The 17,749-nt window shown below is 39.4% G+C and overlaps 1 protein-coding gene across 1 annotated transcript in view; it reads left to right on the top strand.

Annotated features, from left to right (window-relative positions):
* Window positions 1-328: 328 nt before the first annotated feature.
* The window catches only part of CFTR (CF transmembrane conductance regulator), an 81,272-nt gene continuing 63,851 nt past the window's right edge, over window positions 329-17,749 (top strand). The window contains exons 1-3 of the mRNA XM_042872522.1: window positions 329-395; window positions 11,429-11,539; window positions 12,405-12,516. Of these exons, the coding sequence (XP_042728456.1) occupies window positions 343-395; window positions 11,429-11,539; window positions 12,405-12,516 (276 nt within the window). The 5' untranslated portion in view covers window positions 329-342. The remainder of the gene's footprint in view (window positions 396-11,428; window positions 11,540-12,404; window positions 12,517-17,749) is intronic.

Below are 17,749 nucleotides of genomic sequence, written 5' to 3'. Positions count from 1 at the left end.
AGGGGCTTCTGCGGCACAGCGGCAGGGCCGGGCAGGAAGAGCTCTGCCCAGGGGAGCCGGGGCGGGGAGCGCGGGCAGCGGGTGCCGGGCGCGGCGGAGGAGGAGGCGGAGGAGGCAGAGCGCGGGCCGGCGCCGCAACCCTCCCGCTTTTGAACCTGGGCAAAGCAGAGGCGGGGAGAGGGGCAGGGGAAGGAGGCAGGCAATGACATCAGAGCGGCCCGAGCGGATAAGGTGGGAGAGCCGCGGGAGTGGAGCAGCCGAGCCGGGCGTGAGCGATTAGCGGCCGCCGCCGTCCGCGCCGCGCAACGCAACGCAGCGCAGCGCAGCGCAGTGCCGGGCACCATGCAGAGGTCTCCCTTGGAGAAGGCGAACATCTTCTCCAAACTTTTCTTCAGGTGGGAGCCCCAGCGCGGCGGGACACGTGCGGCGCGGGGCTGCCCCGGGCTCGACTCCCTTCCACTGCTCCCCGTTCCCCGCCCTCCCTTCCCCTGCGCTCCCTGCCCTCCCCTCCCGTCCGGCGGCCGACTGCTCCGCGGGGTGCGCGGTGGGAGCCGCGGCCGAACGACGGGATCCTATCTCTTCTCTTGCATGTTGTTGTCGCGGGGCTTTAGCACCGAGCGGTCTCGATCTGTCAGGTGTCATAAGCCCTCACCTGCCCCGGACAAATTAATTTATGGCATAATTTGAGCAACCTTTGGTAAATTACTCAACGAGGCGATCTGTTATTTCATCCTAAACGGTGAGAACACGGGAAGGGCAGGGGGCGGCGGGGAGCGCTCCCGGAGCGAGCGTTCCCCCGTGGCTCCTCGGGCTTCAGCGTTTGCTCGGCGTGCGACCGCAAGACGCGATCTTACTGGAGGGTGTTCCCTGTGAGCCTTGAGAGCCTTCTCTTACTAGTTCTGTCCCTGGCGCCTTTTCTTTCGCACAACAACAAATAAAAAGAGAAGGAGCCAATGCCAACACCGGTGCACAGCGCTCTCTAAGTCGGTATAGAAGCCTGAACGCGCTCTACCTGACATTGTTCGAGGTAACGCTGCCAGCTGGAATGAGCAAACAATCCGGCTGGCAGCAGCCCACTTGCCGTCAGTTTTGCCCTTTTCCTAAGGAGCTGCTTTCCTCTTTTGTTCCTTGGGGGTCTTTCACACAGCACTGATGGGTGGGAGGAAATGTTAAAAGCGTGAGCACGGGACTGAAATGGGAACACGTGGTATAAAACCATAACATTGGCCGAGTAACCGAGGGCTGTTAGCTCACTTTCTAAAGCTTTGGGGATAGCTTTCCCCTTCAGCAGGTTGCCCTGGGCTTTTCTTCTTCTTCTTCTCCTTCTTCTTTTCGTTTAAAAAAAGTTTCTTAAAGGAAGTTCCCTTAGAGAATTGCTGTTTTGCCAGCCTCCCCCTCTTTGAGCTCTGTTGTTCATCTTTAACCAGGTGCGATTGCAGGGTAGAACCCCGAACATATGTGGTTTCTGAGGCTTTATAACCCTCCAGGCAAAGGTGAGGACCCCAGGGAAGTCTGATACAGATGCTGCAGTGAGTGCAGCTGTACCTGCCTTCAGATGCTTTTAGATCCAGAAAATGTGGATGATGGGAATAACCCCATATAAGTTAATCCATAGAATAAGCATCAGTTAGTTCTTCCCTCAAGTATTAAGATACAAATCTGCGGGAGAGAAGGCTACATAATGACTTCAGTGCTCATGGAGCCACTTGTATTTCATTTTATTTCTTTGTAAAGTTTTTGTCAGGGTTCTCCGCTAGAACCTGGGAAGGCATCTAGGAAAGATTCCAATGTGATAAAGTAAATGTATTTCTGATTCTGACCTTAGTTAATGTTTCCATGGCTGAAACCAGATGCAGCTCGTGCTCAGGAAGTGCATAATTAACCATTCTGGGATCCGATCTGATGTCTTTTAAAATCTGAGTCTTCAAGTCGATTAAATGCCGTTTGAATCTTACGTCTCACGGAGGAGATGTGGTACTGCACCAACTATCTTACTGTAAACGAAGTGATAATAACCAATATATGAAGTAAAAGGGATAATTGTCATCAACACTGACTACACCAGATAAACTTATTTACAAAACTTTGCAATAACTATATGTCACAGAAATCTGTGGAAGTACATATTCAGTTCACTGGGTGAGAACAGCTAAAAGTGTAACTGTGTAAAGACTCATACGTTCTGAATGATGTGTGTCTATTAATTACAAAGTGTTCTGCTTACTTGCATTTTGACAAGTACACTGCAAATGCCTTTGTTTCTTATGAACATTACTTGAAAGATTTGAAAAAATCACAAAAGCAAAAACCAAAAGGTAAGAAAAAGTATTACAGCCAAACTGGCAGAAAAAATGTCTTTCTTTTAAAAATAATTAAAGAAATCATTGTGTCTTTTAAAGTCACGCATTATTTATAGCTATGGCACACATTAGTTTGGTTCAAAATGCTTCAGTCCTCAAGGACTCCAGCAGTTCTTGTCTCATCAGGGGTAGATCCATATCAATACTAAACACTATTAAAAGGTAAACTATCACAGAGCAAAAATGCAACAAGGTGTAATAATTTCATACTGCTTGGAAGTATATTTTCTGTAATGAGCTTTACAAAGTCAGAGCATTCGCTACATATCAATATCAACTGTTTCCAGTCCACTCAACTGGAAACACCCACAATGCAGTGATTAATGTGTTAGATTGGAACAAGGCTTTCTAGGATGTCAGAATATTTTATCAGCATTTTAACTGAATGTACACACATCAATGGTTTATTAAATTGATGCTATTCAGTAAAGAACTTCAAGGCATGCCTACACTTTAGTATGTGCTTTAGTTCCATGAAAGAGTGAGACAGAACCCAAAGGGCATTGTATCTGGAAGAAGTAGTCAATTATTTCTTTGGTGTGTATGGAGAAAGATGGCTTTTTCCAATAACGGAACAATATTTTTTTTCAAATACAACATAGATGATGAATGCTTTAGTGAAGTAACTTCTCTGGTCAGTTCTCATAGAGTTACTTGAGAAGTACCAAGCTGGTTATAATGCAGTTGAGTAGAAGGTTACAAAAGTGTGTAAGTATTATTCTGAAGCTCTTGTGGATAAATATAATGTTTTTAAATATTTATTTAATATTCATGAGGTTTTATCAACTTCTTGATACTGACATCTATAAACATGTTGACAAGGTTTTATTGCTCCAACACATATCCTGTATCTGCAGTAGAGGGATAGGGCTGAAGGTGGTGATGATAGAATGGAGGGACTTGCTCTTAAGAGGATAACTGGAACATTTCAGTGTTGCTTGTAGTTGGTTTATTTCTTTTTTCTTCTTGTTATGCCAACAAGTGAGAAGCTATTATGTGTGTACAAGGAGTAATAACTTAGGGAAATGCTGCCACTTTGTTGGACTTTCAAGAGTCTGTGGGCTGAAAGGGCAACAAAAGAGAATTGCTTTGGGTGACAATGATAGAAAGTATTTAGGCACAACAATCAACTTCATCCTAAAATGTGAACGGTTTCTGCTTTAGAAAGTGAGTTTTGATGGTTCAGAAATGAAGTGTGAACGCAAGTGGTTTGAGATCTTCCATCAGTATGACACAGAACACTGGATATTGGCTGCTCAAGGTTTCAGGGTTTCCTTTTGATTACTTTTCCATATTACATGTTTGGAGTTTATTTATGTCTTTTATTGGAAACCACTGGGAAGACATTTATGTGTGCACTGGCAACTTCTTGTCTTGTTGTCTTGTCTAAAGCAGAGTTTTCTACAGAAGCATGCAGATGGTGATATGCCTCTGTGCATATTGCTTGTGAAGCTTCCTTCATGTGTTTGTAACAAAGCTGTGTGTGTTATAGGATTTTGCAGGGTCAAGGCCATACCTTTGGTAGCAAACAAGGCAGAGTACTTTGCTGCCACTTGGTTTTTATTATAGATAAACGGAGGTCAGGAAGAATCATTATGGTTTAATGAACGCAGGTATAATTAATTTATAGGTGGGTATAGGCATCACAGGGTTATCACTGGATTTTCAGAACTTTGGGGCAATGTGGTTTTTTTTTTTTTTTTTTTCCCAAGTTCAAAAGTTCAAAGAGGCAGTCATTACGCTCTCATGCAGCTCTCTAGGCATACACTTTAGCTTTTCTACATGCCATATATGACAACTGTCTTGTCAGGACTGAATAGTTCAGTGCCTGTTTCACTGTTAAATCCAGATAAGCCATTCAAATGAAGCCATCTTCATGCTCTCTTCTCATGAGCTCAGCCCAGCAACCCTACTCTAGATGCTCTTTCTTCCCAAACCATAGAAGGATTGACCTGCGACCTGTTCATATGGTTAGCTATCCAGTGATTCCTAGAACCAAGAACAGTGGTATGATGAGAATACATGCTGAATTCCTTCTTCCACTGTATGTATGCTAAGAAGGATAGAAAATGGAATTGCATACTATGTATCCTTCCCTCTTTTGTTTTCTGGGAGGTAGGACTAGTTACCAGTGTATGGACAGTGTCTGTCCAAACTCTTCAAGTTGCTTTAGTTTTCTCCCTGGCTCAGTTAAAGCATTGTGGCTCTTGTGGGTAAGAAATTTATTTGCATGTAAGTCCTGATTCCTCTTCTAAGGGCACTCCTTATGAAGCTGAAGTCTGTTGGAAGCCTTCAGGGTGGGTAACAGCATCCAGGACTGAAGTTTTGAAAGTTGTTGACTCATGAGCTACAGTCATGATTATTCTTTGTTTTCAGCTTAATTCATTGTTAATACTTTATTTTACTTTATTCTATTTTATTTATTATTTTCTTCAATGGCGTGCTTTCAAGTGTAACATTTGGTGGTGCCTTTAGAAAAATAGTTTCTGGTTACAGAAGGCATTCTCATGAGAATTAGTTTGAATTCTTTCGCATAGAGAAAGAACTAAGGCTAGGCCACGTGTGTGCAACCTGTTAGTTTCATGTTTTTGTTGTCTTCTTTTTTTATAAATTAATAAGTAATATAAAAAATTATTAAAGAATTGTTGTTAGTCTGTATTAACTATGTCATATATTTTATATGTGAACCAAGACTATTTGTCTTCACTCCATGTAGTCCAGGCCACGCTGCTTGTTTGGACACCTATAGGCTAGATCTACTGCAGTAAGTATTCTTTCCAGTGAGGCTGGTATATAAATAGTGGCTTAAAAATGGAACCTGCTCTATCCTTGAGTCAGGTATTTTAGCATTGTGTTTAGAAAAAAAAGAAGGTACTTAAGTTTTTGATTTCTGAATAGAGATGAATTTATGTACTTATTTTCCTGGAAAATTGTGGGTTTTTTTATGCATGTTTGTCCTCAAAACTTACCCTGAAACTGTCTTGAGTTCCCAAATTCATGGCAGTGGATTTTGCTCTGGAGGGCAAGTATCTTACATCCAGCAAATATTTGGAACATGTCCTATAAATGCATAAATTTAGCATCTTGGCCATTTCTTTTCTGAGAGCCTGTGTGAATCGTCAGCTAGGGGCAGATAAATTGAATTGCTCAGTATGATGTTTCAGTTGCTGTGACAGCTTGCTTAGACATGTGTGCAAGGCAGATTTCTTAGTCTGCATTTCTAAGGCCCTTTGTGGATTTAGTCCTGAGGACCTGACTTTTGGTAATCCCAGGTAATTCCAAATCCTATCTGCTAAAGAATATCAGGCACAGATGTAGCTGCTACACATGTGTAGGTCACTCCAAAAGTAATGCCTCCTATTTATTTCCATGGAAATTACAAGTTATACAAAGAGGATAATAACACCATTACACCATTTGATACAGCAAACTCCCAGCTACAAAACACTATTTTTCAGCATAGTCACCATCATTAGTTATGCATTTTCACCAGCATTGATCAAGAAAGAGCCTTTATGCCACGCTCATAGCAATCTGCACTAGTGGAGAGGACACACTGTCTCTGTTGCCACTTCTGAAATGCACCACCCACTACCTCAGTGTGCTGACATCCACTATTTGGTCTCCAGAAATGTTCAGCAAATATCAGTGAATGTCAGTGGATGCAATTGTTTCCTCATGGGGAAATTCAGTTACATACCTCTGTCTCATATGCCCTTCCATGTCAGATGCCATTCTGTCAGACTGCTTCTCTGCTACCATCTGTCACACAGCAACAAAATGTAATGGGATGTTGTTGGGAAGGCTGTTTAGCTTTCTGCTCTACTGCTGTACCACCAACATCTGCCTCTGAGTTATAACATAATAACATAGGAGGCATTACTTTCAGAGCAGCCTTCTTTGTTATGATTCTGCAGTGCTGATCAATTGTCTATAGCCGCAGATGTTCCTTACTTCAGACCTCTATGAAACAGTGAGCTTTCAGGACTTCTGAAGGTCAGCCCCAAAGGTTCACCATGCCTGCAAGTTTGGAGGCTCTTTAGGAAGTCTGAGTATAAAAGGTGAAAAGAATTAGAGAAAGAATGCTGACTCTCCTAGTATATGAAGTATCACATTATGCCTTCTAAATTAAGTAAGAAAGGGCGAGCCTGTGTTGTATGAGCAAGAACTTCTGGGCTGTGTTTATGTTTCACTAAGTCTCATGCAAACAAAAGGATCCCCATGAGCATTTTCACATCCAGCTTGGGGCTAAACCAAAACTGTGTCAGGAAGCTTCCAAAATTAGGAGAAATTAAATAGACTTTTAAGATAATTTTGGGAATAGTTGTTTTTTTTTTTTTTTTCTTTGAAACCAGAACCTTACTGCTGTTCAGATATGGGCAAGCATCCCTTCCTTTGGGGTTGCTCCTAGAAGGCAGTACTCGGGTGATCTCTGCAGAACTGGCACCTTGAATCTGGGGGCAAGGTTGTGCCTTAGGAGAAAATCCCAGATGACAGATGGCAAAGGTACTGGGTTTCAGGTATTTTCTCATGCTGTGTTTTAATGTTGTTACTTACCTTTTTATAAACTTGTTTCAACTTTCAAAATAAAGAATGTGAGCCTATATTGTATTGGAGCCAATCTGATCTTTCATATTTACTTCTTTCAACTTAACACAGTTTAAGGTTAATCTTTGAAATCTGTGATGCTTTTATTTCTCTGGAGGTAATGAATACAAAACAAAACAAAAAACAATATAACATCAGTGTTGCTTTGCTCAGAGCCCAAGATTTTAGAAATTGGAAGATGTGAGGCATTTTCTCGTTAACTTTCAGGAGTCAGACTGATGACCAGCAGCATCAAATACCAGGATGCAGAGAAGATGACAAAAAGCAAGCAGCCCTGTGCATTAATTACTTATTGTTACAGTGGCAGTTTACCTTTTGATTCTTAGTATTTATATTAAGTAGATAATTTCCTTCCATTTCCTTGCTCAAACTGCCACAGATCTGTTCAGTTTGTGAAGATATTTACCTCTGATAAGATCCCAGTTGCTGCCACTGGAACAAATGACACATTTGAGAAGAGTTGCAGCATGTTATGTGCAGCTGTGCATTAATTTGTTATGAAATATATCTGCAAATGCATGGCTAAGATAGTGGAGTACTATACTGAGTGAAGGTAGTTGGTGTCACATCTGTGATCATCTTCAAGTTCAGCTCGGCAACAGTTTTGCTGATACAAACTCTTGTGCCCATTTTAAGTGTCTTTAAAAGAGCAGGAAAAAACTGTTTGTCTTCTGCTGTTGCACATATTACAGAGAAAGAATAAAGATGAAACATTCTATCCTAGCCTGTCTTACTGTACATACATGTTGCATATACATTTAGAACCCGTCATTACTACTGTTGTATTTGATAGTTCTTTTACTAAAAATAGCTCTTATAGTAGTTCTGCAAGCTGAAATACTTTGGCCCCTTACTGAATGTAAGGAAATATATTGCATTTCTGCAAGAAGTCTGAGTATTTAAAAAAAAAAGAAAAAAAGTGGAAACGAGTACTATCTGTATGTAGCTTTTTTACCTTCTTTACCTTCTTTTGAAGCTCTTCAACAATTAGATGTCAATATTATTCTCAGAACATTGCATTTGTTTCTTTTTTAAAAGAAAAAGTGCTGAAGGTGTTATATATACTCTGAAAGCTATTCCAGCAGAGTACCTATCATTTGAAGCAAAATCAGCCAACCTCAGCCCCACTGCACTGAGAGCAACCAGGCCCTGGGGGTTAGGCTGTGGTGCCTGGCAGCTGTGAGGCTGTGCCACCCATTAGCGAGGGCCATGCAGAGCTAGAACCACTTTGCTTGGCTTAATTGCAGGAAGCTCTCAGAAGAGGTTTGGTGGTGCAAATGCATTTCAGGCATGGCAGAACTGCCACCTCCAGTATCACATAAGCTACAATTTGCAGTTTGTTCTGCTGCTGCAGCAATGGGTATCTACTGGGAGAGGACTGGAGTGTGAGGCTCTCATGGCATCTGGTCTAGTTTGAATTTTGAGGAGTGCCTGAGGTCTGTGTGGTACCTTGATCTTTTCCTACTGTCAGTGGGAACTAGTGGCCCTAAAAACACACTGTAAAACTTGGGCTCCAAAGCATCCATATCATGGATTGATTTTTTTTCCCCCTGAAACTGTTAAAAGAAGGGATAAGATAGAGGCACTGTCCTTGCTTCATCTTCACCAAGGTTTGGGCTCTTTCCCTTAGGAGCTACAGGCATTATTTCCAGTTGTGTAATACCTCAGGAGGGAAAGAAGTGCAGCCATGTCTGCCTCTGTGCAGCTCAGTAGATACATCACTGTGTTGTGCCTCCCCAGGCGTCTGCTCTGCTGGGCAGGCCTCAGCAGCATGGACTGGCCATCCTGGAGCAGCAGTACTTCAGGGTTAGAGAGGGTCTGCTGTCCCCGGGGAGCTCCTGTGCCTGGGAGGAAGATCTGGATGGTTGGCTTAGCAACACAGAGGCTCTTTCTGTCTTTGGTGACACGCAAAGCAGCCTAAAGGGAGAGTCAAATCCTATTGACTAGTCAACAGTGTGTATTAATTCTCTCTGGGAAGCCAAAGACATCTGTCCTTCCTGTACGGTTTGTTTGAGTGAAGTGAGACTGCTAGAGAAATAAATAGCTGTAAAAAGAGATCTATTATATACTTCTAAGGTGTATGGTAAAGAGATGGTCGTTAGAAATATAACTAAAGAGAAGTTCAAACATTGTGCGTATGATATTTATGTATCAAATGCAAAAGGTATTTTTTTGCTACCAGGCAATTGATATGGAGGAACTTGTTTTTCTTTCTTTCTTCTTTCCGACTGTACACCCTTGAAACTTGTCCCCTGCTGGGTTTTGTGTGTGTGTACCCATAATAACATTCCTAGTAAGTGGCAAAACTCTGACAGCACTACAGGTTTCTCTGTGAAAGAGTTCATTAAATGCCAGCCAGTAATCCGATGGCATTTGCTTACATAATGCTGTAAAGCCAATCTGTCTCCCTTCCTTCTTGCTTTCTTGCTTTCTTCCTTTCAAAAGAAATTTTGCATTCTCAGTATATATGAAAAGAAAAAGCTTGGAATTAATGCTGGCAAATAATTTCTATTAAGCCTAAAAATAGAAGAGGCATATTGACAAACTCTGATTCGGCTATTTTAGCTAATACAATGAAACATGGATAACTACAGATGACATTGATGGTTAAAATAAATGTGCAACCATTTTACATTTCAAAACTTTGCTAGAAATCCAGAGCATAATGGTAAACTGGATGCTATTTGAATCTGCAAAAAATGTGTTTGTAGAAGATATTCATGTATGTTCTTTTTCATTAAATATATACAGTCTGATATGGTTCTTGACACAACCAGACAAATACCACACAACAGCTAGATCCTTCCAGTACCACCACTCAGACCTGAAGCACATGGCTTGGCTCACAGGTCGGTTCAAGTGGGACATCCCAGTAGGACCAGGTCAGGTGGGAGGTGAACACTGATGTGCAAACCTTGCCAAAGACTGTGGTAGAAACCTGACTGCAGAGCGGAATATCCCTGGAGGGAGACAGTACCACTCCTTTAGCTGCTTAGAGGAATTTGTTTGCTGTAGATACAGCTGCTCTGATGAGTAGACTTACGAGGACAAGGACTGGACTAGGTTTGATTCAGACTTGTTGACTTTGGAGAAGAGGGTGACTTCGGGGCGTATGATTTAGATTGCACTGATAAGCAGAGCCAGTAAAACATCAAGAAGAACAAGAGACGTCCTTAGGAGTACAATAGGCTTGCTAAATATGCCACCACCCTCAAATGATAGTACAGCCACTCTGCTTACTAATTGCAGTCACATTTTGTTACTTCAAGCAATGGAAAAATGCCAAAGGTAGATGATAATCAAAAGTATAAACAAAATAAATGTGTGGAGAAAAGCAGGGCAATGGAAAATGTTTTCCCAAAATCTGCAAGGTTGGGAAATGTAAAGCATTTCTTTTTTGTCAAGACAAGTTGGGAATCACTTATTGCAGTCTCGAAGTATTATTGAGGAGGTCAGCAAGGATATTCCTTAACTACTGTATTGAGAATTAAAAAGATTGCTTTGGAAGTATTGCATTAGCTGCAGTACTGGTTTAGAGTGTCATAACTCATCTGTTTTGTGATTACTGAAATATCTGCATATACAGAGTTTCTGATGAAGACAGTCAATGAGAGTGCTGTGCTTGAGGAGATTAGCCATTCCTGCACCTGATGTGCACAAAGTCCATAGCAACTGGTCCTTTCTGCTGACTTGTACTTGATTTATCACATGCAGTAGCCACCAAAGACTTTCATGTAACAGTGTTATTTTGAATTCAGAAGTGCTTTTTCTGATCCATCTTCTTATGTCCCTGCAAATATTGGCCCCTATTTCCAGCAGCAGTGAAGCTTATGGATCCTTTACCAATGACTACAAAGTAGATTCTCACAGCTTGCTTTGCTACAGCATACTGTGAATTGCGTGGTACTTCTCAGATAAAGTGATGTCAAAGACAGAATTGAGCCCAAATGATTTATGTGAAACCACAGTATGATTACAGAAAGGAAGGATAATTTTCCAGTTTCTTAAGACATACTCCCTTTGCAGTGAATGTAATATAGCTTTTCACTTGGGAAATACCTTTGCATTATACTGGATTACGAGGATTATAGACTTGTGTCTCATAATCTTAATAACTTTGTTAAATGAACATTAGTATGGACATGGTAGATATTTGCAAATACAGAACAAAGGTCTCAGTGCCCTGCTTGTTGTCTGACTAAATGGGAAGACTGGGGCATAATCATACCCCCAAACTAATTAAATGCAACAGTTATGCAATTATTCTTTTAATGTTGGGTTTGTCACTATAGTTTAATAAATACGATGTAAAGCTGCATTGTATTATATCGTATTATGTGTACATACATGTGTACAAATATGTGTAATTTGGGTGTGTTGGACAAAATAATCACACAGAATAGTGCAGTTCTACCATTAATCCCAGAAACTAGTCATCATTATTTTATTTTTTACTTTAGATGGACAAAACCAATTTTGAAAAAGGGCTACAGACAACGACTGGAACTGTCAGATATTTATCAAATTCCTTCTGCAGACTCTGCTGACAATCTTTCTGAGAAACTAGAAAGGTATGAAAAGTTTCCGGGATACCTTTGTTTCAAGGATCTCATTTTGATATTCTTTTTCAGTGGGGTGTAAGTCCGAAATTGTGCTGCATCTAGAACTATTTCATATATACACAAGGGCTTCAATCCAGTCTCTCTCCCGAAATGTGTGGTGCAGGTTTTTGCTGGTATTTGGGGCAGCTCCCATCTGCATGATTACAACAATGCTGCTGATGTGCAGGGTGACGTACATATTCAAAACTGGTGGAAAGTATTGATAGCATAGGTATACTTAATTTGTTTTCATACTTATAAATGGAATATTCTAGTTATTAAATATTCTCTTGAAAAATGAAGGAAAGTGTTAGCTGATTAAGTTCTCGGGAGAGCTTAAATCTGTGGGCTGAGTTTTGATTTAACATATGCTTTTAATATATAGCACTTCTTCTGATTGATGATCAATTATTAAATAAAAAATTAATGCTCTGCAGTAGAAAACTCACATTTTTTACGCTTTGCTGGTATTTTCTTTTTGCAGATTGGAAGAGCTCCAAAGCATTTATTTGCCTATTATTTGTGTGTTGGTCTTAAGTACACCAGGTTTCTTTAAAACATACAGTGTGACCTTTTCATGAATTAATTCCCTGCAGAGTGATGTATGGCTGTGTATTTAGAACTGCCAAATATGTGGCTGAACTACATTTGAACTTTTATTGATCTATCAAGTCAATGAAGATCGGGTCTTTGGGGTCTTTGAAAAGCTTTGTTTCTTTAGTCACCTAGGCTAAATCTCCTTGGATATTCTTGAGCAAATTGAAGTATGTCAGAGCCATAGACCCGTGTATTTGCTCACACTACTTAATGGCCTTGTTTTTTGGTTCCTTTTCAGAGAGTGGGACAGAGAGCTGGCAACTTCAAAGAAAAAACCCAAACTTATTAATGCTCTTCGACGATGCTTCTTCTGGAAATTTATGTTCTATGGAATATTATTATATTTAGGGGTAAGATTTATTCTTATTTCTTGTGAACTTTTAGTGTTCTGTAAAAGGATGTAGGTCATAAAGATTGCTAAATTAATACAGAATCTTGTGAATAACTACAAGTTTTTCTTTGTGGATTGCTTAGAAAGATAATAAATCTGGAGAGATAAGCAGGGACCTTCTTAAGTAATTTATTTTCTGACCATGTGTTGATATCTTTAAGGCATACCTATTGCTAAGTGTAAGCATATGTTTTCTCAAGTAAAGATAGGGAACTGATGAATTAAAGTAATTATTTTCTCATGTAAAAATTTTTAAGACATTTCCCAATGAATTTTCAGGAGAAAATTTCATGTACACTCACAAAAAAGGACAGTGAAATCTAACACGATTTTGGTCAGTATTACCAAAGGGATTAATAAAGTTGTCATTATTAGTGGCAACAATTCTGCATAAATAAACATGTAAAATATGCGTGGAGTTTGGTGCTCCAAAGTATATGAAGAGGAGCTTGATGTTAAAATCTAAACTGTTTGTGTTTATCAGTTTTGCCATGTTGTGATTATCCTGACTTATGAAATTCCATCTGTTTGAAAACTCTGCCACTGGAGTTCTGATCTGTGAAAATAAATTATTGGTAGTGGTGTCTTACTAGATATGCTGCATATCCAGTCTGTAAATTTGAAAACTACTGTTAACCAATATGTGCATTAAATATGTGTTTCAATTTTCTGTGATTTAATAGTGATATATCTGCTTCTGTGTTCAAAATACTGTCATATCAGAAACTGTAGATGTAATAGCCTGGATAGTTCCAACTGTACTCATGTAGTACTCATGATGTACTCATGTAGTCAGTATTCTCAATTTTAGATAGACCTCTAGGCCAGAGTTTTATTTTGGATAGGTTGATACAGAAAGGAATTAATTCTATCTCATTAGTGTTGAGTGTGGTATAATTTAGCTGTATTTTCTAGGAGAAATGTGAACTGGACAAAAGAAGAGGGGAAGGGTAATTTGTGGGAAGTAATGTGTAAATTTATCTGAAATTCATATTGCTTCCTATGAAACAGCTCTCTTCTATATTTTTATGAGGTATTCCAGTGAACTACTTTAAGAGAATAATTAAGTTACAGAAATGCAAGTCTTTGTGAGTCTTTGTTCCCATTAGAATGAAGTGTAGTATGGAAAATGTCATGCTTCCTCTTAAACTGCTAAAGATTTGTCTGTAGAAGGGAAATTGCAGGCCAACTAGATCTTTTCATGAGCTGATAAAAAAAGATCAGAAACTGCTCTATAGCAGCCATTCCAGATGTATGCTAAGGTAAGTGAGATCACAGTGATACTTCAAGTTTTAATGAATTTATATAAAGAAAAACTTGAAAAATAAATAAGAATAATCTGAAAATTAAAACTTTACTGCATGAAAACTTTTAGCATTAAAAGAAAACCTTTTATAGGTGAAAAATAGTAATTTATCATGCAGTGCTTCTCATTGAAGACTATTTTTCAGATTAAGTGTTAGATTACTACTATGAATGCTGTTAGTCTTATGATAGAGCAGCTCTTTTGCAGTAAACTTCCTTGGAGTTCCTCCTGTTTACATGGCTATATGAAAGACAAATAAATTATAAAGTAAGTTTGTTTAGGATCCTATGGTGAAAATCCTGTCAATCCTAAGAATATCAGGTTGGATTGGTAATGATTTCTGTGTAGATCACCATTAATTTGGTTTGGATAATCAATAACTGCCTAAAATTGTACTTCAGATCGGATTTTTTCCTAAAAATTAAGGGAAAAAATGACTGCTTCTTTTTCTTATAATAACATATCTACCTAAAGGAAATATAGTATTTAAAATACCTTTCTGGAACACTGGTTTATTCACTACTGAGTATCAGTAATAGAATCACAAAGTTAAAAAGTAACATTGTCTAAAAAAAAAAGGAATAAATACTCTGAAGAAAATGGATTTTTTTTTCCATTAAAATGCAACTTCCCCTTCCTTTCTAGTCTATTAAAAAATAGGCTTTACTTTGCCATATCTTGTTACTTCACAGGTATAAAAAAAATAGGCCTTAATTTGCTGTAAGCACGTTGATTGCCTCTTAGGGGTAGCTCTCACAGAACAATTCTGTAATTTCTCATCACAAAGGTTTGATTTTAAAAATAAAACCTAGCATGAAAATGCTCTCTGCATTTTATCTTTTTTGCTTCTTTCTTTTGAATAATTACACTCACACTTATGAGTACACAATTTCTGATTAAAAGTAAGGTAATCAAGATGGTTGCTTAGTTGAGGTGAGATATGGAAGCAATTATCTCCAAGCCAACTTTTCCCTAGTTTAAGTCTCTCCAACTTACTAGCTCTTGTCATTGATGGAGACCCTTACATCTCTCCTAACTGATGCTCACCTCAGTGTGAAGCTGCTGCTGCTGAAGATTTGGTTTGGTGAGACATGGTGAGACATGCTTACCTTCTCCATGTACAGGGACCTCACAGCAAGGAAACAGAGACAAGGTTGCCACCGTGCTCATTCTGGAGGCCTTTTCTGTCAAATCCTGGTCCTCCTTCTGGCAGTTCAGCTGTTGTACAGGGCTGCTGGGAGCCAATGTGGCTCTAGTTGAATTTGATGAGTCAAATTGTCTTTCTGTCTTTGTCCAGGCATAACAGAGCAGTACAAGGCCTCTTGGTGTATGCGGAACTGAGTCATAACATTTATATCTGTGCTCTTTTACCTTGTTTGTTCACAGCTCTGGGACAAGACACTTTCTTTGTGGGTTCCTATACAGTTCTGTCTTATTTGCTCCTGCTGTGTCTTATCATAGCTGTTAATTTTTTATTCTATTTCCTCTTGTGTGTAACAGACACCAAGCCAGTGACTCCTGATTCCTGTCAGGGTTGTAACACAACAACAGTTCCACAAATGTAGTTTACCATACAAAGCAGAATCTGTCACCTGAAACTACCACAGTAATGCATTCTTGTTAAAAGTTAAGCAGTGTCTGAAGGTTTAAGGACAACGACCTTTCCTGGAATATGAAATGTGAGGGGCTGTGTGACTGTGCAGAGCTGATTTCTCCATGTGGATTTCTTTGGCCAGTACAATTTTGGACAAGTTGTATACAGAACAGTAACAGGTCTGCAGAATACTTGAGTCTTATTTTATTTGTTGCTTTTTTCTTCCTTAAGAAATTGCAGACATAAAGCTCAGCACACAAGAATCAAAATCTTTCACAGTGAACATGGCAAAGCTAAATTTTATTTTAAATTCTTCATTTAATTATGAGCTGACAAAACTCATTTTATTTCATTTTATTGAAAGCCTGAAGAGGAAAAACTCTCTGCTAAAGCTACTGATGTTGTTTTCAGACCCTGCACACGGAAATTAATGGGAGCTTTGCCATTGGTTTTAATGGGGACAGGATGTTGTGCCGTATTGGCATCAGTGCAATCATGTTGTGTGCTCTTTTGAACTTCGCTTTCCTTTCAACTCTTCTCTTGTAAGATCCCCAAGACACTTTTGCAGCACCTTTCTTGGAGTGTTTTAAACTCCGTTTACATCCCTGCTGTCTGTGCAGTCATGGTTGAAGCCAACATCACATCTTTGTTCTCATTAGGTCTAACATTTTTTTTCTCTCTCTCTTGCCCTTCATGCACCCTAGGTGATGATGTTATTGAAGGGTGGACAGTTGCACTCTGGCCCCCTAGAGTACTATGCTTCTCCCTAACACAGGGTTATGTTGGGCACACTGAGTTAGTTCATTTAATGTATCTACTCCCCTGCTGGCTTAAACAGCTTCCACGTTTCACCTCATCAGCAGACGTTTTGTAATGCAAAGGAAAGATGGACTGGCAATGAAACAAAAATCATTTTTTTTTTTAACAAGATGTGGCTAACAAATTGTGAAATTATGCACTTTGCTATGAGGATCATTTACATCTACTTACATTTTTGTCTTGCAGTCATTAATTTAGAAATGGTTTTAGTGTCATGTCCCAAAAGATTCTGATGAGGATTTCCTGGAGTTCTTACGTATAGATCATGTGTGTGAGTGCGTAGGGCAAGAAGGGATATGAAAGTCCCAAGGCACTTCTTGGGCATGGGCCAAAGCAGAGATGTGCATTATTGTCTTCAAATTCAGAGTGATTGAGCATATGGGAAATATATGTAATGCAAAACTGCGCATTGTGTAAGGGCAACCATACCAGGTCAAATCAGGGATCCATCTAAATAGCATCCCCTGTCATACTCCGTTTCTGTTCAGAACTTTGATCTTTTAATGAACATTGATGTGAGTGGAATGCTTATGAGTTTCTCAGTGGCCTATAGAATGCAGAGGGAACAGCAAGAGCAGAAGCAAAAAACTCTTGAAAACTGGATTTTCTGCTGGATGCACAATTCCAGTTCCTTTTTCAGGCAGGTCATTCCATTTATAGACCCACATTCATATGTAGAGGTAATTTTGAGGTTGCAATAGGAAAAATGAATAACATCTAGTTCTACTTTCACTTGTATGATGACTAGATAATATCGTTAGAAAATAAACTGGTAAAAATCCACTGTAAACTGGTGGATTTTTTTTTTCTATAGCAGATAGCAAACAATCTGGTGTATTGCCAGCCATTATTCTGCCCTTAGACAGTCAGTAAATCACCTTTTCTTTGCAGCAAGCTAGACATGCAGTCTTTATAGTCACAACAAACACAGTAGCAGAGCAAGGCATTTTCACTAGAAAAAGAGTAAATACAAAAATAAATCTCGCTATTTTAAGCTTATATATATGAAAGCTTATCTTGGAATCTCTGAGAGTATGAAAACACTGTATTGTCCTTGAAAGGTGACTGTTTTGTATTTAGTGACTTTCGTGGAGTTTTGATTTGCCACTTCTGGATGCATATGGTCTAAGCACAGCTGCCTTAGGTCGTGTGTGTTTTAATAAACACTCCTCTCCTTTGCCTACTAATAACACTGAAGTGTTTGTCAAAGCAGCCTCCAAGTTTACAGCATTTATGTTGGAAGCACAGCACGAGTATTCTATTTCAGATGTTTAATTTCTTCTCTTTTGCGGAAAAAGTGAGTGATATCAATTCCACTGACAGTGATATTCAGAAGAGTTTATAGTACATATTGTATCAATGTTTGGATTTGTTCTAGTGTGACCGAGAAGGGAAAATCAAAGAGGATTTTCCCAATCTATTTATCTCTGTAAAATATTAATTATAGCTCAGTTCCACTAGTTCACTCTGCCT

Source organism: Lagopus leucura, unplaced genomic scaffold (genome assembly GCF_019238085.1).
Source record: "Lagopus leucura isolate 7727_CA_CO unplaced genomic scaffold, USGS_WTPT01 Super-Scaffold_100008, whole genome shotgun sequence".
Classification (NCBI taxonomy): Eukaryota; Metazoa; Chordata; class Aves; order Galliformes; family Phasianidae; genus Lagopus; species Lagopus leucura.
This window is presented reverse-complemented; position numbering and strand designations above follow the sequence as displayed.